The 21,328-nt window shown below is 42.4% G+C and overlaps 1 protein-coding gene and 1 pseudogene across 1 annotated transcript; one reads left to right on the top strand and one right to left on the bottom strand.

The window, feature by feature from the left end:
* The window catches only part of LOC143040476 (uncharacterized), an 80,017-nt pseudogene that overhangs the window by 41,988 nt on the left and 16,701 nt on the right, over positions 1-21,328 (bottom strand).
* LOC143040302 (uncharacterized) lies at positions 16,008-18,137 on the top strand. The gene has a single exon (XM_076211183.1). It carries the CDS (start codon positions 16,704-16,706, stop codon positions 18,135-18,137), a length of 1,434 nt encoding a protein of 477 aa, XP_076067298.1. The 5' UTR covers positions 16,008-16,703.

Genomic DNA, 21,328 nt, shown 5'->3' on the forward strand with positions numbered 1-21,328 from the left:
GTTAGGGGGAGTTCACAATGTTAAACTGAATCATCAATTATAATTGATCAAATCATATTTTGTCGAGTTGAAATACAAAACAGTAACTCTGAAGCCCTGCACATGACAGTTTTGGCAAAAGTTCATGGGAACACTGGTTGTAGTTGTTACATCATTCACCAGGTGGTTAGTTGTGGTGTGACTTCTTTACCATAATTCTATGTAGTCTTTCATATTTTGTAAAAAATTAAATTATTGGTAACCATAATCCATGTTCAGCTACATGATGGTTCAAACTTAAATATTAATGAAATACAAATGTCACACCACAAAAGGCTATCTGAAATTATTATTTCATTTTCAATGACCTCATTATAAATATCATATCAAAAGTTGGTGAAGCCATCTGTTCAGCATATTTGCTGTAAACTTTAATTTCTGTTAAAACTATGTGAATTGAAGAATGTCTATTTTTTCTGATGTTGAAAACTGTTTCTTGAATTGTGTGACTATATTTGACAGCTAGGATTGCACATAAAGAAAAAAATGACATAAGGAAAAATTACTTTACTAAATTTTAGATTCATTCAATCTGAAATGACTTACAAATCACTTACATAATTTTACCTCTCCAGCATCTTTTTCTATTTGAAAAGGTTCCTCCAGTATTTAAAAGACCATAGGTATTATGTTCCCAGCAATTGCAGTTGGCACATGAGAAACTTTGTGCACTGAAGATTGGATGATTTTGGCATGTGCACTTAAAAAGGTTGCACACCCCTTGATGTATGTTGTTAAGGATTCTGGCATAGAATTGTGTTCCCATAATTTTCATTTCATGTTATATGGGCTGGATTTCAGTTCCTGTATGCAGGTGTCCAATTGGGGTAGTTCTAATCCATCCTGTTATAATCTCAATGATCTATTCTGTTGTGATTGTAGGTAATCATCTTGCTGACTGTTGGGAATCAAGCTGTTGTGGGCGGTTCTAATGAATTGCTTAAAGATGGTTACTAGTTTCTGTTGTCCAAAGCCAGTACTTGTGATGGATTTAAGTAGGTTTGGAGGGAAGGATGTGGGAAGTGAACCAGTTGGTATGTGAATTTACCTAGTTGTATCTTACAGGAAGGGGAGATATGTTCATAGTATCCTGTCTTTGTATCTTGCAGTGTCTAGTTTGCTCTTAAATTCGTGTATGTTTTTTGCACACACTATTGTTTTGTCCAGTTTGTTCCAGATGTCTACCACTCTGTGCAGATTTTTTTTTTTCAGGTCTCTTTTATAACTACCTTTTTTTTTTTTTTTTTTTTTTTCAGCTATGTCTAACCAATGGGAAAGAAGAACATGTTTTAGCACTAAATTATGTAATGTTTTCTGAGTTTGGCATCATCTGACAGAACAACAGGCGGGTATTGCACAATGGCTTACTTTATGGCATACATTTTGATATACACACATGTGAATAATGAAATATATACAAAATTTCTTTCCACAAGTGACAATAACAACATTAATGGTAATACACAACACATCATATTCACGCAAGGCATGCCTTACAAATACAAACAGGAGACTTTATTTACACAAGTGCATGACACAGCACAACCACAGGATTCTATTCATGATAAGGACGTGACAGGTACTAAAATGTTTCAAACACTTTTTAATACTCCAAGGCATTTACTTGCTTCTCTCAATCTACAATTTACCTCCACTTCTACTCCTACCTTTCCTGCCACATGTGACCCCGAATACCTAAAGCTATCCACTTCCTCCAGCCTCTCTCCTCTTAGACTTATTTCCAACTCACTGCCACCCTTTACCCTTGTACATCTCACCACCTTACATTTACCCACATTTATCTCCAACTTTCTCCTATTGCATACTTTTCCAAACTCTGTCACTAACCCCCTTAATCCTTCCTTTGATCCTGCAACAAGTGCAGTGTCGTCAGCAAACAACAACTGGCTCACCACCCACTTTTCTCCATTTTCTTTCACACCTCCAGTCCCATGCCCATTACTCTCACTTTTACCTCACGCACCACCCCATCCATGTACACGATGAACAGCCATGGTGATGTGTCACATTCCTGATGCAGTCCTACCTTTACCTCAAACCACTCGCTCTCTTCATTTCACATACTAACACAGGCTTTACCACTCTCATAAAAATAACAGCTCTCCCCCAATCCCATATATCTGCAAAACCTTCCATAGTGCCTTCCTATATACCCTGTCATAAAACTTTTCCAAATCTATAAAGGCCCAAAAAACATCCTTACCTTTTCCTAAAGCTTTCTCACGTATCTGCCTTACCACAAAAATCTGATCCACACAACCTCTACCTTTCCAAACCCATACTGTTCCTTACCAATTACCCTCTCTGTACCTCTCCTAATCCTCTCAAAACCCCCCATAAGCCTTCCCAATTACACTCAACAAACTGATCCCTCTGTAACTACTACATTAACATTTAAGTAAGTTTATTTGGCAAAGAATCAATATACATGAAGTGCAGATAATGACAAGAACACATAGTTCGAAATAACAATTACAATTGCCGAGGATAACACAAAAAAGCATGTAAGCTTATTTCCATTGTGGTCCTCATTAGACTGATTTTCTACACTAAGTTACACAGACAACATATGTAGGGGTTAAGGGGACCAATCAGTACACATATGACACATAAACATTATTATAGCTTTGTTAATACTACCAAAATATTTGTAACACGTAGGATATTGTAGTGCAACTATACAAGCACTTTTCCAGTCCTCAGGTATTCTACCCTCCATTAGACATTTATTAAACAACTTCACTAGCCAGTTCACTATTATTGTACCTCATTCCTTCAGATACTCTGCATGACATCCATCTAACCCAGGTGCCTTACCTGTTCTCATCGTCACAGAGATGCGTTATGTAGTAGGTTATGTAAAACACGCTAAGTGTCAAGCAATAGCTTATGTAAGTTATGGTAATGCTCATCCATGTATCCCTATGAGTTATATAATTTTGTAACCCCCCTTACTTGATATCTTGTGGCTCCATGATGTATATCTACTGTATGTTGGATTTGGTCACACTTGAGCTATCTAAAGCTCGATAATGAGATATAGGACCATAAAAAATATAAACTAAAATATAGATTCCAGTTTACAGACACAAATGCTGCAAAGTTCAGTGGAGGAGTACATGGAATGGCTAAAATGCACGGAGGTCAGAGGTCCCAACATCAACAATGGCATACGGAAGTAGTGCCATTACTATATGCACTTAGTCCTAAGCAAGATTCAGATAGGTAGCTAATGATATTTTGTAAACCTTCTTCATGCAAAAATAAAGTGAAAGGAATGTGTGAAGCCAGGCTTATAGATATAGACAATGGCACCTGCCATTGGCACTTGTAAGTGTTCCACATATATAAAAAGTGTTGTGTGCTTTAACACACAAGCATACCCTTGTTCAAAACCCTTGCATCATGCATAAGTAAATTTAGCATTTTTATAGATCACCTTTTATATTTTCCCAGTGAGGGCAACATTATCAGTTATAAAAGGGAAATAGCACACTTGGCTGTGAATTCATAGGACTTGTTCATGTTGTGGTTGGACTTGGTACAATAAATATAAAACATGACAGATTGTGACACATCAAATTCAGAACTACTTCCATCTCATCTTTTCTTATTTTTCCTCCATTTACCTCTCCCACCACGGTAATTTTTTTAGCACCTCCTGCTGCTACCACCAATCGCTCCCTATCCTCCTCCACATCCAATAGCTCTATAAAATACTATTCCCATCTCCCCCTTACTGCCTCCTCTTCTGTTAAGATCTGTCCATCTGCATCTTTTACTTTTTCTTTTTTGACTCGCCTCCCCTTCCTCTTGTGATTTCCTCTCAAAAATTTCCATCATACTCCTCCCTCATTTTACATCTGCTCATCTTTTTGCCTCCTTTATAATTTGTTTTGCTTCTCTTTTTTTCTTTTTATTTCTCATATTTTTCTCTCATCCTACTTTGCAACCAGTCCCTGAAAGTTCACTACTTCTCTTCTACTACCTTCTTCACTTTATCATCCCACCATTCATTACCTTTCCTTCATATTCCCTCCCATCCTCCTTGTCACTTCCTCCTTGAAACATCCCCATTCCTCTTCCACACCTACTTCTACTCTCTCCTTCACCACCTCCCACACTTCTCTCAGCTTCTCCTTGTACTCCTGTTCCTTTTCCTTCTCATTTAAACAGTTTGCTCTAAGCACCTCTCTATCTTCCTCCCTTTTCACCTTTCTCCACCTCTCCTCTAAAAACGTGGACATCCAAAACTCTTCCTACTCTTTTCCTCAATACAAATACATAGTCCATTAATGCCAATCAACCACCCTCTACCTGGGAATGGTTACATAAGTGAGGATTGTATGAAGGGGTGATTGTGTCAATGGCATTGTATGGAGCAGACTTGGGATTGAAGAGAGGCAGAGAGGAAAAGTTTAAATGTGTTTGAGATTAAATGTCTGAAGTATGGTAGAGGTTACTAGGTTGGATAGAGTGAGAAACAAGGTGAAAAGGAGAGTGTGAATGGAAAAGGAGATGGCAGACAGAGTTGATGAAAGATTATTGGAAGGGTTTGGATACATGGAAAGAATGAGAGATGATAGATTAGTAAAAGAAGTGTGAAAGGCAGAGGTGGAGGGATTGAACTTGAGGGGATGACCAAGGATGAGATGGATGGATGGAATGAAGGGGGCACTGAGCAAAGAAGGGAGAAAGCAGGAGATAGGGATGAGTAGAGAATGACTGTGTATGGATGATACTGTTATGCAAGGAAGGGAGGGATAGGGGGTTAGACAGTGCATAAGGGGACAGAGGGGGGGGAGTCGCCAATTAGGCGAAGCAGCCTTGCTCTGGATGTATCGTGTTTTGCTGCATTGCGATTGACCCAGGGCAGTTGGCAGATGCAGGGATGACCTGTTATCCATGAGGAGCTGAGAGAGGAGGGGTGGGAGTGAAATGGGTAGGAATAGGTACATGCCTCTGACTTGGCTACTTCCCTTATAAGGGGGTAAAAGCCCTCAGTATATACAGGGTGTGTACGGTAATTATTTTGTTGGTTCATGGACACAGTGTGGAACGACGTGGGTAACCACACCAATCAAAACAAAGGCAACTGATCAGTATATGTCGAGACTTGGTCCCAGCAACACCTTGCGTCCATGGAGAGCTTTTCATTTCCTCATATATGGAAAAGGCATGTGATACTTATGGTAATCTCCACTGGACACAGCAGCAGCAGCAAGATCTCAGAACTGCTAAAAGTGACTGAAGAGTTTGTCAGGACTGTCAGGAGGGAGTTGATTTCTTCTGACTACGATTATTAAGGTGTTGCTGAGAGGAAACTTCATTCTCAACAATTGGACACCATCAGGGATGCTGAATTTGTCACTCAATTGCAAGCCATGGTTGATGAAGAACCCAGCCACTCCATAAAGCCCATTACCAGAGAGCTGCAAGTGTCTGAGGGCACCTTAAGGAAGTGTTTGCATGAAGATATCAGATACAAGACATACAAGATGTGTAAGGGTCAATTCCTCTCTGCAAAGATGCAGAGAACCACTTCAAGAAGAGCAAGATGCTCAACTAACTGAAGTACCCTCTAGAGAATGACATGCTTTGGTTCTTTTCATACAAAAAGAACTTCTGCCAGGACCAGACCCACAACTCTCAGAACAACAGGAAGTTGGCTGTCTGTCCCAAAGATGTGCCAAGAGTCATGAAAACCAAGTTTCCTGCAACTGTCATGGTGTTTGGGGTAGTCTGCAGCAAGGGTCAAGTCATGCCCTCATCCTTCTTTCCCCAGGGGTTTAGGGTGAGCACCGAACTGTACATCGACATCCTACAGACCCATGTAAAGACGTGGATTGAGGAAGTAGTTGCTGGTAGACCCTACATGTGGCAACAGGACTCGGCACCATGTCACACTTCTAGAAAATCTCAGATATGGCTCTCGACAATTTCTGTGATTTTATTGCCACTGATGTGTGGTCACCTAACTCACCTACCTCAACCCTATGGACTATTTTGTATGGGGCGCAGTTGACCGATATACCTCAACCCATGCAAGAGTAAGGATGATCTGATCAGTTGGATCAAGGTTGTCTTCGCCAATCTCTCCAAGGAGGTTGTGAAGAAGGCCTGTGCTAGGTTTTGAGAGTGTGGTCAGGAAATCATTGATGCCAAGGGCAGATTCATCAAGTAATGGGACACCAGAAGTGTGCTGATACAGAGTCTGTTTTCTTTTTTGCAATAAATGCATTTTCAACTAAACTGACTTTTGTGTGACCTTAAAAAACAAAACTATTAATGTATGTACCCTGTAGATATAGATAGATTAACATGTTTATTCTGACTGACAGTATGGGTTAATGTGGTGGATATCTAATTTGAGCCATATCTGAAATTATCAAAAGAAACACCATGTCTAGTAAAGCCTTTATTAGTATAATGCTTTGCTTGCCATAGCTTTATCAACTACTTGATAAAGCTCTAGCAAGTGAAAAATCATACTAATAAAGGGTCCAACCTCACATGCTGTTTCTTTTGATATACTTGTTGGCAACTACCAATTACATACATATCTGAAATTACACAATGCTTATTGTTCTAGTAATAATAGATAAACTAACCTGTTTGAAAAGTATGTCCCTCTTCCAAAGGCATTGCCATTACTTGTTCCATGCAACCTCCAGTCAAAATTTTCCATGCAAATCGCTTGTACATATTCTGGTTTGGTCCCATGAAATAGTTGCTGTATATTAATCTCCTCTTCGTTATATTTCAAAGAAAATTCTTTCTTCTTATTGATAAATGCTTTATACAGAAAAGGACTCTGGACTCGTTCAATGGACACCACTTCTGCAGTTGGCAGGGTTAGTTTGAACATCCTCAAAACACTAATGCGCTCCTCTGAATTTATCACAGGCACTAACTTGTACATTTCACTATCTGACATTTTTTCCCAATTGGTTGGAATATCCTCATCAATGTTGCTTTTCCCTCCAAGGTTTCTTTGAATTAAGGGTCTACGCCTAATGGGTCTCTCTGTTTTTGTTTGTAGGTTTCTTTGACTCATCTTTTTAAAATCTATTTCATATTCAAATTTCTCATTCTTGAATTGGATTGTTTGATTACTATCTTTTAGATATGTTCTCTCTATGTCATCTGATGTTATGTTACTCACTAGATCTGTTCTTCCTTTTGAGTCGACAGCTCCATACTTAATCCACTTCTGATCATCATAAAAGAACCATTGGAAAAATACCACATCCCCAGTTTTTGGAAAAGAAGTAATTCTCCTTATATAACACTTCTCATTTGAAGCTTTTTGCATAGTCATATCTTGAAAGTCAACCTTAATGTCAGTAGTGCCAAGCAAAGCCATTAATTCCTGCGTTTCTTTGTCAACCTTACTTGGTTCTGGAGGGGGAAGGGTAATTCCATCCTGATTGACATCTCTGTATGCACCTTCAATAATTTTGCCTTGAAAAGCACGTAAATTGTACCAGGAATTACTAATCTGTACTTGCCATTGCACAGAGCTCTTGGAATGAAGACGTTGGCATCCTTTCTTTTCATTGAAACATTTACCAACAAGAGAATATGTGCATATTCCTGGAATAGGTACATCTCCACAGAGGTTGTAAGAGTACAGTGTTTTGATCTTACTTTTCTTATCATTGTCCTGTTCTTTCTTCTTTTGAGTCTTGTCAGGAATAAAGTTTGGATTTTTTCTTTTAGATTTGCTTTTCCTGTTCTTTCTTTGGGCTTTTTCTGAATTTTCATCCTCATCTTCACTACTGTTATCACTTGTGGATGAAGTCTCACTTGATTCTGATCTTTCACGAGCTGTTTTTGTTCTATTTGACTTTACTGGTGTCTTCAGTTTCTTTGGGGTTGGTGGTGGTCCTGGATTAAGTTTTTGAAAGATGTCCCTTGCTGCTTCATTTGTTGATAGTCCATACTTGTTCAACAACTTCACACAATGTCGAGCAAATATATCATGTCCCAAGAGGCAAGTTCCTTTACAAAGTCGATTACTGTAAACATATGCATGACATATATGAAGAGCACTACATTCCATATCAGGCTTATGGCAACTTCCTCCATTATAAGATGCACAGATTCTAGGAGCAAAGGAACCTTCAACACTTTTCTTAGCTAATTCCTGAAGGACTGAACAATTATTTATCTCATGAAGGTGAAACTTTTTCAGTACTTTCATATTATGATCAGTCGTCAAGTTATGTCCAAAGCTGCATACCTCTCTTTTACATGTACCAAGGGCAAAAAACTTACACATATGCAGGTGAAAGCAATCTTTTGGACTTTTGCAACTACTCTGAGCAAACTGCTCACAAACCAAAAGCTTGAGTCTAAGTTCAATCTGAGTGTCACTGTCAGCCTCATTCTTTATAGAACCAAAAATATCTGGATGTTCATTAACTAGTTTTACAACTGTCTTTGAAGAGTGCTTCACATGTCTACCCAATATTGTTGAGGTACTCCGGTAGCCATTCATCTGAATTAATGCCTTCACAAGGGTCTCTACACTAAGATGGCTCCGACCTGGTTTGTTTTCATGTGTACCTTTTAATGATGGATCTGAGTGAGCCCCTCTCTTTACCAGTACATGACCTGGATTTTCAGTATAGGGTTGAAGTTCAGGGTAATGAGGCCTTGATGATAATACTGGCCCTGGATTATACTGTGCTCCATGATCATGCAGACTATTATTCAAATAATCCCTTGGATAACAAGCAGGAGGGTTTAAATGTTGTCTGTTATCAGTGGCAATGTCCTCTGTTTTTGCATTCTCTTCATCACAAGGAGGAGGTGGAGAAGGATGACTCTGACCCATGTCCTTGGGATATGTTGGCTCTCACTAGCCTTTGGTCTAGGACGACTTCCTCTATTCTCCTCAACAAGACTGCTGAGTGACTGACTCCCTTGTTGCTGTAAAGAAAAAAAAAGTTAGAATTAGTTATATATAATGTGCACGCATACACACACACACACTTTCAACGAACGGACGGCTTGAAGAACGTTCTGAAGAAAAGTGCAGATTGTGGATCCCAACGCAAAGAGAAGTGCCTTTTTGTATTTGCAGGGTGGGGGAAATTGCTCGTGGGGCAGTAGGTAAGTAGGAAAAGAGGAGAAGGGGAGGGATTGCTGGGGAAATGGAAGGAAATGAGGATGTGGAGGACTTGGCCCAGGCAGACGGGCGTAAGGTCAACATGAAACGACCACCGGACCAGCTCAGTGATGACGAAATGGCAAATAAAAATGTAAAGATTAGAAGTATAGAGAGGAGCAATACAGTAGAAAGTGACGAGAATATGTTCCAGGGATTTAAAGAGGGTGGGGGGGACACAACCCCCCCCCGACTGATAAGACTAGAGGAGAGAGTTGATAAGGTGATCGAGGACTTGGAACGTAAGTTAGGTAATGTAGACTCCATTGGGCAGAGAATTGAAAGGTTGGAACAACTAGAGAAGGCTAACAGAAACTTAACTGAAGAAGTAGAGGACCTAAAAAGACAGTTAGGAAATGTAAAGGAGGAGAATGAGAAATTGAAGAAGAATAGTAAAGAAAACAGAGAAACGATAGCTACAGAAGCTAAAAATTGGAGAATAACTCAAGAAGGGAATAAGGTTTCATTCACTGACATAGTCAAACAGCAATTGAAAGAACATAATGAAGACTCAGTTATTAAAGTGATGAGACAGAAGGAGAATATAGTAAGAGAATTAGCTGACAAAAAGAAATGTATAATTATATTAGGAATGGAAGAGAAACATAACCCAGATAGAACCGCAAGAATCAAGGAGGAAAATGAAAGGGTAAGCAGTTTATTAAAATTAGTCCAGGAAGATGAACCAGAAATTATAAAGGAAATTGAGGAAAAATTCAGACTCGGAAAATATAGTACAGATAAGACCAGACCAATTAAGATTAAATTCAGGTCACAAACAACGGCAGAGAAAATTCTATCCAAGACAGGGAAACTAGCAACAAATGATCAATATAAAAAGGTATGGATAAAAAGAGAAATGAATAAGGAGGAAAGAGAGGCAGAAAAACAGAAAAGACTTGAAGCTAAGGCAAAAAACGAGGAAAGAACGGAGTCAGAGAAAGAGAGATTCTATTGGAGAGTAGTGAACATGAAAATAAAGCAGTTCGACATACTAAAGAAAAACATAAGGGAAACAGAGAACACAATGGAAGTGGCAGAAAACTAAGAGTGTCTTACACAAATATAGATGGATTGATAACAGGATTGAATGAACTGAATGATTATTTGAAAGAAAAAGAACCGGACATAATGGGAATTGTAGAAACAAAATTAAAAGGCCCACTACCACCCAACAGTGTAGGACATGATACATACAATTATTGGATTAGAAACAGAGAGAAAAAACAAGGGGGTGGAGTTATGTTCCTGACTAAGAAGGATATAAACGTGAAAGGTGTCATATATGGAAAGAATACAGTAGAGATGATTATGATAGAAGTGGAAGACCGAGATAAAGAGCAGAAAATTTGTGATCAATTATGTGCCTCCGAAAACAGCCTCATGGGAGGAGAGTGAACATAAAAGTATGTTAGAGGACACAAAAATAGCATTAACTAAAATAATGGAAGACGGAGGAAGAATAGTTATGATGGGCGACTTTAATTGCAAAGAAATCTGCTGGGAAGAAATGACAGTAAAGAGTGGTGATGACTCATGGGGAAATGCTCTACTTGAGATGATTACTGACCATTCAATGACACAATGGATACAAGAGAACACTAGGTATAGAAATGAAGAAGAACCATCGAGGCTAGACTTAATAATTACATCTGAACCTAGAATAGTGGACAAGATTGAATATAAAACACCAATAGGTAAAAGTGACCACATATTGATTGAACTGGAACTTAATGAAGAAAAATATATCAAAAGAAATGAACAATATAGAAAAGGAAGAATGATGTATGAAAAAACAAACTTTGATAAAATAAGAGAATTCTTCCAACAAGAAAACTGGGAAGAAATATACAAAGAAGAAACATCAGTGGAAGAGAAATGGAATATTTTGACAAAAATTTACAAAAAAGGAGTGGAAAAGTATGTCCCAAGACAAAAACAAGAAAAAGAATATGTAAAATGCTGGTACAACAAAAGTTGTAGGGAGTTAAAAGACAAAAGAGACAAAGCCTGGACCAGATGGAAAAAAGACAGAAGACCTGAAAAATGGAAAATATATACTGGTTATAGAAATGAATATGTACAAAAGTGCAGAGAGGAAAAAAGAAAATATGAAAAAGATGTTATAGAAAAGTGTAAAGATCAACCAAAACTATTCTACAGATTTGTAAACAATAAACTGAAAAACAAACAAGACTTGGAGAAATTAAGACAAGGAGGAGTTGAATACACTGAGGAAATGGAAATGGCAGAAATTATGAACAAACATTTTAAATCAGTGTTTACAAGGGAAAATATACAACCTGAAGAGATTGAGTGGAAGGAAAAAGTCCCCCCTATGGAAGAAATAGAAGTAACAAAGAATGAAATATTGACACACTTGGGTAATTTTGATGTCAGAAAATCGCATGGGCCAGATGAAATAGCAAACTGGATTCTGAAAGAATGCAGGAATGAACTGGCAGACAAAATACATAGCATAATAAGCAGTTCCTTAAAAGAAGGAAAAGTTCCAGAAGATTGGAAAAAAGCAAATATAGTACCTATATATAAAGGAGGAAATAAAGAAGAACCTACCAACTATAGACCAGTCTCTCTAACAAGTACAATAGCAAAAATATGTGAAAGAATTATCAAAAGTAGATGGGTAAAATACTTGGAAAAAAACAACGTACTAAATCCAAGGCAATTTGGATTCAGACAAGGACGATCATGCGTCACCAATTTAATATGTTTCTATTCAAGGCTAATAGATATAATACAAGAAAGAGATGGATGGGCTGATTGTGCATTTCTAGACCTAAAAAAAGCTTTTGACAAAGTACCACATAAGAAGTTGCTTAAGAAATTAGAATATGAAGGAGGAATACAAGGTAAATTGCTAAATTGGATGGAAGACTTTTTGCAAGAAAGAAAAATGAGAGTAGTGATAAGAGATCAGCACTCAAAATGGAATGAAGTAATAAGCGGTGTCCCGCAGGGAACAGTTCTGGCCCCAATAATGTTTGCTATATATATTAATGATATGGATGAAGGAATTGAAAGCTATATGAGCTTCTTTGCAGATGATGCAAAATTACTGAAAAGAGTGAAAACTGAAGAAGATTGTGAATCACTACAGAGAGATCTAAATAAAGTACAAGAATGGAGTAGGAAGTGGGAGATGGAGTTCAATACAAAAAAGTGTAGTATAATGGAATTTGGAAAAAGCAAAAACAGAATAACAGGATCATATAATTTGGGAGAAGAAGGAATAAAAAGAGTAGAAAATGAGAAGGACCTGGGAGTCATTGTTATGAATAATATGTCACCTGAGAAACATATAAATAAGATTTTTGGAGAAACTTATAATTTAATAAGAACAATCAAAGTGGCATTTACATACCTGGATGAAGAAATGGTGAGGAAAATCCTAATCACCCTGATAAGACCAAGATTGGAATATGCAGCAACGATATGGTCACCAAGTACAAAAAAATGTATAAAAAAACTTGAAAGAATACAAAGAGCAATTACAAAACTGGCACCAACACTCTCAAAACTATCATATGAAGAGAGACTACAAAAACTTAAACTACAGACACTAGAGCAAAGAAGAGAGAGAGGAGATTTGATAGCTATTTACAGAATCATGAAAGGCATAGAAATTACTGATAGAGAGAATCTGATAAAATGGGATGACAGAAATACAAGAGGACACGGAAAGAAAATAAAAAAAGACAACTATAGAAGAGATTTGAAAAAGAACAGCTTTCCTCACAGAGCAATAGACAGTTGGAACAAGTTAGATGAGAAAGTGGTGTGTGCAAAAACGATACATGAATTTAAAAATAGTTTAGATAAAATGAGATATGAAGACGGGACCCCACGAGCATAGCTCCCCTTCCCGTAAAATACAACTAGGTAAATACACACTTTCAACGAACGGACGGCTTGAAGAACGTTCTGAAGAAAAGTGCAGATTGTGGATCCCAACGCAAAGAGAAGTGCCTTTTTGTATTTGCAGGGTGGGGGGAAATTGCTCGTGGGGTAGTGGGAAAGTAAGGAAAGAGGAGAAGGGGAGGGATTGCTGGGGAAATGGAAGGTAATGAGGAAGTAGAGGACTTGGCCCTAACAGACCGCCGAAAAGTAAACAAGCGACCGCAAGACGAGCTGGAGGACGACGGAATGTCTAATAAGAATGTAAAGATTAGAAGTATAGATAGGAACAATACAGTAGAAAGTGATGAGAATATTTTCAAGGGATTTAAAGAGAGTGGGGGGGACACAAACCCCCCCCCCGACTGACAAGACTAGAGAAGAAGGTTGATAAGGTGATCGAGGACTTGGAGAGTAGGTTAGGTCATATGAACACCATTTTACAAAGGGTTGAAAGATTGGAAGAACTAGAAAAGGCGAATAAAAACTTAACTGATGAAATAGAAGACCTAAAAAGACAGTTAAGAGATGTAAAGGTGGAGAATGAGGAATTGAAGAAGAATAGTAAAGAAAACAGAGAAACGATAGCTAAAGAAAGTAAAAATTGGAAGAAAACCCAAGAAGGAAATAAGGTTTCATTCACTGACATAGTCAAACAGCAATTGAAAGAACATACTGAAGACTCAGTTATTAAAGTGATGAGACAAAAGGAGAATATAGTAAGGGATTTAGCAGACAAGAAGAAATGTATAATTATATTAGGAATGGAAGAGAAACACAACACAGATAGAACCACAAGAATCAAAGAGGAAAATGAAAAAGTAAGCCAATTACTAGAATCAGTTCAGGAAGATGAACCAGAAATTATGAAACAAATCGAAGAGAAATTTAGACTCGGAAAGTATAGCACAGACAAGACCAGACCAATTAAGATTAAATTCAAGTCACAAACAACGGCAGAGAATATCTTATCCAAAACAGGGAAACTAGCAACAAGTGAACAATACAAAAAGATATGGATAAAAAGAGAAATGAATAAAGAGGAAAGAGAGGAAGAAAAGCAGAAAAGACTGGAAGCTAAGGCAAAAAACGAGAACAGAACGGAGTCAGAGAAAGAGAGATTCTATTGGAGAGTAGTGAACATGAAACTAAGGAAGTTCGACATACAAAAGAAAAACATAAGGGAAACAGAGAACACAATGGAAGTGGCAGAAAACTAAGAGTGTCTTACACAAATATAGATGGATTAATAACAGGATTGAATGAGCTGAATGATTATTTGAGAGAAAAAGAACCGGACATAATGGGAATTGTAGAAACAAAATTAAAAGGCCCACTACCACCCAACAGTGTAGGACATGATGCATACAATTATTGGATTAGAAACAGAGAGAAAAAGCAAGGGGGTGGAGTTATGTTCCTGACTAAGAAGGATATAAACGTGAAAGGTGTCATATATGGAAAGAATACAGTAGAGATGATTATGATAGAAGTGGAAGACAGAGATAAGAAGAGCAGAAAATTTGTGATCAATTATGTGCCTCCGAAAACAGCCTCATGGGAGGAGAGTGAATATAAAAGTATGTTAGAGGACACAAAAATAGCATTAACTAAAATAATGGAAGACGGAGGAAGAATAGTTATGATGGGCGACTTTAATTGCAAAGAAATCTGCTGGGAAGAAATGACAGTAAAGAGTGGTGATGACTCATGGGGAAATGCTCTACTTGAGATGATTACTGACCATTCAATGACACAATGGATACAAGAGAACACTAGGTATAGAAATGAAGAAGAACCATCGAGGCTAGACTTAATAATTACATCTGAACCTAGAATAGTGGACAAGATTGAATATAAAACACCAATAGGTAAAAGTGACCACATATTGATTGAACTGGAACTTAATGAAGAAAAATATATCAAAAGAAATGAACAATATAGAAAAGGAAGAATGATGTATGAAAAAACAAACTTTGATAAAATAAGAGAATTCTTCCAACAAGAAAACTGGGAAGAAATATACAAAGAAGAAACATCAGTGGAAGAGAAATGGAATATTTTGACAAAAATTTACAAAAAAGGAGTGGAAAAGTATGTCCCAAGACAAAAACAAGAAAAAGAATATGTAAAATGCTGGTACAACAAAAGTTGTAGGGAGTTAAAAGACAAAAGAGACAAAGCCTGGACCAGATGGAAAAAAGACAGAAGACCTGAAAAATGGAAAATATATACTGGTTATAGAAATGAATATGTACAAAAGTGCAGAGAGGAAAAAAGAAAATATGAAAAAGATGTTATAGAAAAGTGTAAAGATCAACCAAAACTATTCTACAGATTTGTAAACAATAAACTGAAAAACAAACAAGACTTGGAGAAATTAAGACAAGGAGGAGTTGAATACACTGAGGAAATGGAAATGGCAGAAATTATGAACAAACATTTTAAATCAGTGTTTACAAGGGAAAATATACAACCTGAAGAGATTGAGTGGAAAGAAAAAGTCCCCCCTATGGAAGAAATAGAAGTAACAAAGAATGAAATATTGACACACTTGGGTAATTTTGATGTCAGAAAATCGCATGGGCCAGATGAAATAGCAAACTGGATTCTGAAAGAATGCAGGAATGAACTGGCAGACAAAATACATAGCATAATAAGCAGTTCCTTAAAAGAAGGAAAAGTTCCAGAAGATTGGAAAAAAGCAAATATAGTACCTATATATAAAGGAGGAAATAAAGAAGAACCTACCAACTATAGACCAGTCTCTCTAACAAGTACAATAGCAAAAATTTGTGAAAGAATTATCAAAAGTAGATGGGTAAAATACTTGGAAAAAACAACGTACTGTTACGAAAGCGGCCCCTATTGCATCCTGTCGACATCGTGACATCGGAGATGACGCTTTCGTCGTGATCCTTGGCGCCAGGGATGGACGCCGCCTGGAGGCACGTGACGTCGAGCAGCGACTGTGATTGGTCGAGGCGTGCTTGGCGGGACTGCGTGGGCGCGCTGCCCCGGGGAGGAGAGAGACGAGCAGGACAGGTGACGGGAGAAGGCGTCGTGGTTCTCGCTCGGATTATTATTGCGTTTGTAAGCTGTAGCGAGGCTTCAAGTAGCCTTTCGAGGGTTGGCAAGTGACCCGAGGTGCCTCCTACAGCCCAGTATTCTTTTGTAGTGGCTCTGTGTAAATAGAGGATATAAGTCTACTTTGCGTTTTCGTCGCCTTGAGAACTCACCACGGGACGAGGTGGCGAGTGTGAGCGGGCGAAGCTCGCTCGAAACATTACCGTCACGTCTCTTAAATGCAACGGACCTATGAATTGAAATCGGGTGACAAACCTCCAGTCTCCTGGGGGGGGTTCGTTACAGTGGTGTCAGAAGTGGGATCTGTAAGTGTAAGTGCATTTTAAGTGCGTCGCGGTGATCTATCGAGTGTGAGCGGGAAAAGCCGCGATCATTTTGTCGTGACAGGTGACAGGTCCAAAGTGTTGTGCCCAGGTAAGTGGTATTGTGGTCGTTTTCAGTGCCGTAGAGTTATTACACTAGCATGGCTAATATGGAAACCACACTAGCAGACGTTATAAGGGCTATGGCGGAGCAAGGAAGGACACAGCACGCTGAACTGCAAGCAATGGTGAACCATGCTTTATCGGAGCAAGGAAAAGCACAGCAAGCCGAAATTCAAGCTGTGGCGAACCGTGTTGACAGTGTGTTCAAACAGGTGTTTGGACTCGTTAAGGAGGAGTGCTCGCGGGTGAAAGGAGAAGTTTTAGAGGCAGTTTTCACCAAGGACGAGGTGAAGGGAGAGGTGGAAAAAGTGGCCAGTGACCTTAGGAGGTATGTGGATGAAGTTGTGGCAGCACAAGTGCCCCCTGCCCTCTTCCGGCATGAGGATACGCTGCCCCGGGAGAGTGAGCAAGCTAGCGAGGCGGAAGATAGTGACGAGGACGAAGCTAAGAGTCGGCACGAAGGACTCAAGAGCCGTTCTCCATTGGCAAAGGCGTTTCCGTCTCCCCCAGGTGCCCCGGCGAATGTTTTGTCGCCTCCGCCATCCCCGCCAGCCTCGGTAAAGTCGGGCCTCTCGGCTGCCAGCTCCACGTCACGGAGGCTAGGGAGTGGGACGAGGCGCCGCCCGCAGGAGTTCGACGGGACAGTGTCTTGGGAAGCGTACAAGACACAGTTCGAGCTCCTGGCTAGCGCCCACCAGTGGAGTCGACCTGAGATGGCCATGCAGCTTGTGTGGGCGCTCAAAGGCCCAGCGTTGGAAGTCCTGAACCAACTACCAGCCACCCAGCGGAGCTCCTATAGTAAGGTGACGGCGGCGTTGGAGAGGAGGTACGGGCATCAGCATCAAACTGAGGTGTTCAGGACAAGGTTCCGGGCCCGGGTAAGAGGCCCGGGAGAGACCCTGACACGCTTAGCGCAGGATTTGGAGGTATTGGTGCGCCGTGCGTACCCGGAGGCCAGTGAGGAGATGATCACCATTCTCTTGCGGGATCAGTTTGTTGACGCTATCGATAACCAGCAGCTGAGGATATACGTCCAGCAGGCGCACCCCAAGGACCTACAGGAGGCCCTGGCGAGGGGCCTGGAGATGGAGTCGTTTCTCCGGATTACGCGGGAGCGACCCAGCTGGAACAGTGACTCATACAAGGTGAGAGCAAAGAAGGGGAAAGTGGACAAATCCCCCTCTAGACCTGCATCACCCTCAGGTGAGTTCTGGGGTAAATGCTACTCGTGTGGGCAACAAGGGCATTCCAAAAAGTACTGCCCGCAGGGAACGCACGGCGGAAAGGCTGTCGGTGCTGGAGCAGGGCCGCATCGGTACAAACCCTGTTGCTGGAGTTGTGGTGAGGGGTATAAGACGGCAGGGTGTGCCATCGTCTCCGACAAGGATAGCAAGAAGGTAGCGGGAAACTGGGAGGGGCTGGCGGAAGGGGTCGAATACCAGCCGGAAGACGGGAGACCCCAGTCCGTTTAAGTTGCCGCGCCGAGGGCGCCCGGACCGTTCAGGTAGGCGGGCAAGTGGACGGTAAGTCTTGCTGCTTCACGGTGGACTCGGGCGCAGAACGCACCTTCGTGCAGGACGGCATGGTGGCAACTGGACGACCCCCGGTGGCCCAGCAACAGCTGTGTGGGATTACGGGGCACTGCACGCAGCTGAGGGGACCAGTGCATGCCAGGGTAACGGTTGGCAACACTGAGGAGCATCTTCCTGTTTTTGTAGCTGACGTCGGGGAGAACTTGCTCGGTCTAGACTACCTCCAGCAAAGCAGGGCGGTGCTGGATTTCGGGGAGATGACCATGTCGGTCGGAGGTGACGTGGTGCCGCTTAGGGAGGGCGCCGTTGACGCAGAGGAAGCCCACACTGTACCACCACCCGAAACCAGCCACCGTTGCCGTCTAAGTGAGGAGCAGGAAGGGGAAAGCCTGGGCCCGGACGAGGGTGGTGGACAGGCGACTATGATCACGGAAGGTCACTTCGAGGACACGCAGGGGGGTAACACTGAAGTCCCACCTCATCTGCAGGATCTATTGCAGAGGAGCTCGGTATGTCTGTCTGGGGAACAGGTTGACGAGGTGAGGAAAGTGTTGACACGGTATGCAGACGTCTTCTCGAAGGGGGATACCGACCTGGGCCGGACCAGCCTGGTGAAACACCGCATACACACAGGGGATAGTCAGCCGGTCAAGCTGCCGCCCCGAAGGATCGCACCCGCCCGTCGGCTGGAAGTGGAGAAAGCCGTGGAGGAACTGCGCGCGCAAGGGGTAATTGAAAAGTCGGCTAGTCCCTGGAGTGCGGCCGTCGTACTCGTTAAGAAGAAGGATGGGTCCACCAGGTGTTGTGTGGACTATCGGGGCCTTAACGCGGTGACAACCAAGGACTCGTACCCTCTACCGAGGGTGGATGACACTCTTGACGCGCTCGCGGGAGCCCAGTGGTTCTCGACCTTGGACTTGAAGTCTGGTTACCATCAAGTGGAGGTAGCGGAGGAGGACAGAGAGAAGACAGCCTTCTCGTATGGGCAGGGGCTATATCAATTCAAAGTGATGAGTTTTGGCCTAGTGAATGCCCCGGCAACCTTTGAGCGCCTGATGGAGCGTGTGTTGGATGGGCTGCTCTGGAAAAGCGCCCTGGTATATTTAGACGATGTGCTAGTGTATGGGAATTCATTTGAGTGTGCTCTGGAAAGGCTTAAGGTAGTATTGGATAGGTTTAGGGCAGCAAATGTGAAACTCAGCCCGAAGAAGTGCTGCCTTTTTCAGAGGGAGGTGCCTTTTCTGGGGCACATAGTGAGTAGTGAGGGGGTGAAAACAGACCCTGGTAAGGTAGAGTCGGTTAAGGAGTGGCCGGTTCCGCGCAGTGTGACGGAAGTGCGCGGGTTTATTGGTTTGTGTACGTACTACAGGCGGTTCGTCAAGGGGTTCGCACAAATCGCAGTACCACTCCACCACTTGACTCGGAAAGGGGCCTCCTTTCACTGGAGTGAAGAATGTCAACGGGCCTTTGATACATTGAAGGAGGCTCTCGCTAACTCCCCTGTGTTGCCGTACCCGGACCCCACGAGACCGTACGTGTTGGATTGTGACGCAAGTGCTGAGGGAGTAGGGGCTGTCTTGTCTCAGGAGAAAGATGGACAGGAGTGGGTCGTATCCTACTTTAGCAGGAAGTTCTCAGCACCAGAGAGGAATTATTGCGTCACCCGTAAGGAGTTGTTGGCGGTGATTCTGGCGATTGATCACTTCCATCCTTACCTGTACGGGGCCAAGTTCAAGATTAGGACCGACCACGCCGCTCTGAGGTGGCTCAAAAACCTCAGAAATCCGGAGGGGCAGTTGGCTAGGTGGATTGGGAAGCTGGAGCAGCACGACTACCACATCGAGTATCGGCCAGGGAACATGCATAACAATGCTGACAGCCTGAGCCGCCGTCCCTGCGATAGCGACTGTAAGCATTGTAGCCGCCGTGAAACGGAACCTGTGAGCGTGAAGGCTGCTGCTCTTGCTGTTGACACGAAGTGGGGAGAGGACCTCAGGCAGGCCCAGCGAGATGACGCTGATATTGGGCCCATAGTGACACTGAGGGAGGAGGGTGAAGAAAAACCGCCTTGGGAAAGTGTGGCACCGCTAAGCCCGGCAGCGAAGGCGTTGTGGCAACAATGGTCAGTGTTGCGAGTGAGTGAGGGTGTGCTGCAGCGGCAGTGGCACTCGTGTGACGGCAGTATATCCTTCTGGCAAACCATTGTTCCCATTAGTATGAGGGAAGCGTTAGTGCGCGAGGCTCACAGTGGCAGTGCGAGTGGCCACTTCGGTGTGAAGAAAACCCTGGGGCGTTTAATGCAGCGAGTGTACTGGGTGGGCATGCGGAAGGACGTGAGCGAGTGGTGCAAATCTTGCGACGTGTGCTGTGGAAAGATGGGCCCCGGGAGGAGGTCAGCTGCTCCCTTACAAGTGTATCAGGTTGGGGCGCCTATGGAGAGGGTGGCGGTGGATATCCTAGGGCCATTTCCTCAGACGGTCCGAGGTAACCGCTTCGTGTGTGTGGCCATGGATTATTTTACGAAATGGCCGGAGGCATACCCGCTGCCGAACCATGAGGCCGCCACCGTGGCAGGCGTGTTAGTGGACGAGTTTTTCGCCCGGTTTGGAGCTCCGCACGAGCTACACTCCGACCAAGGAAGGGAGTTTGAGTCGGCAGTATTCCGGGAGTGCTGTCAGTTGCTGGGCATCAAGAAGACTCGCACCACGCCCCTGCGGCCGCAGTCGGACGGCATGGTGGAACGCTTCAACCGCACGCTGGGGCAGGAGTTGGCGAAGTGTTGCCAGGAGAGTCAGGAAGAGTGGGACTTAAAAATCCCCCTGCTTCTATGGGCCTACCGTTCAGCTGAACATGAGGCAACCGGGTACACGCCAGCCCGGTTGATGTGCGGGCGGGAGCTGCGGATGCCAGTGGACCTTGTGACTGGCAGGCCGCCGGACGAGGACATGCCCACTTCGGTCACCCAGTACGCAGCGGCCCTCCAGGACCGCCTCCGTGAGGTGCACCATCAGGTGAGATCTAACCTGAAGGTGTCGGGCGAGGCGATGAAGGATCGGTACGACCGTCGAGCTACGTCACCGCCCTTTAACGAGGGGGATCAAGTGTGGTTGCACAACCCTCGGCGTAAGAAG

Source organism: Oratosquilla oratoria, chromosome 28, assembly GCF_046742065.1.
Source record: "Oratosquilla oratoria isolate Oo_2021 chromosome 28, ASM4674206v1, whole genome shotgun sequence".
Classification (NCBI taxonomy): domain Eukaryota; kingdom Metazoa; phylum Arthropoda; class Malacostraca; order Stomatopoda; family Squillidae; genus Oratosquilla; species Oratosquilla oratoria.

What these genes read in the sequence shown, in the direction of transcription:
- LOC143040302 (XM_076211183.1), top strand. Translation starts at nt 16,704, where the DNA reads ATGGCTAATATGGAAACCACACTAGCAGACGTTATAAGGGCTATGGCG.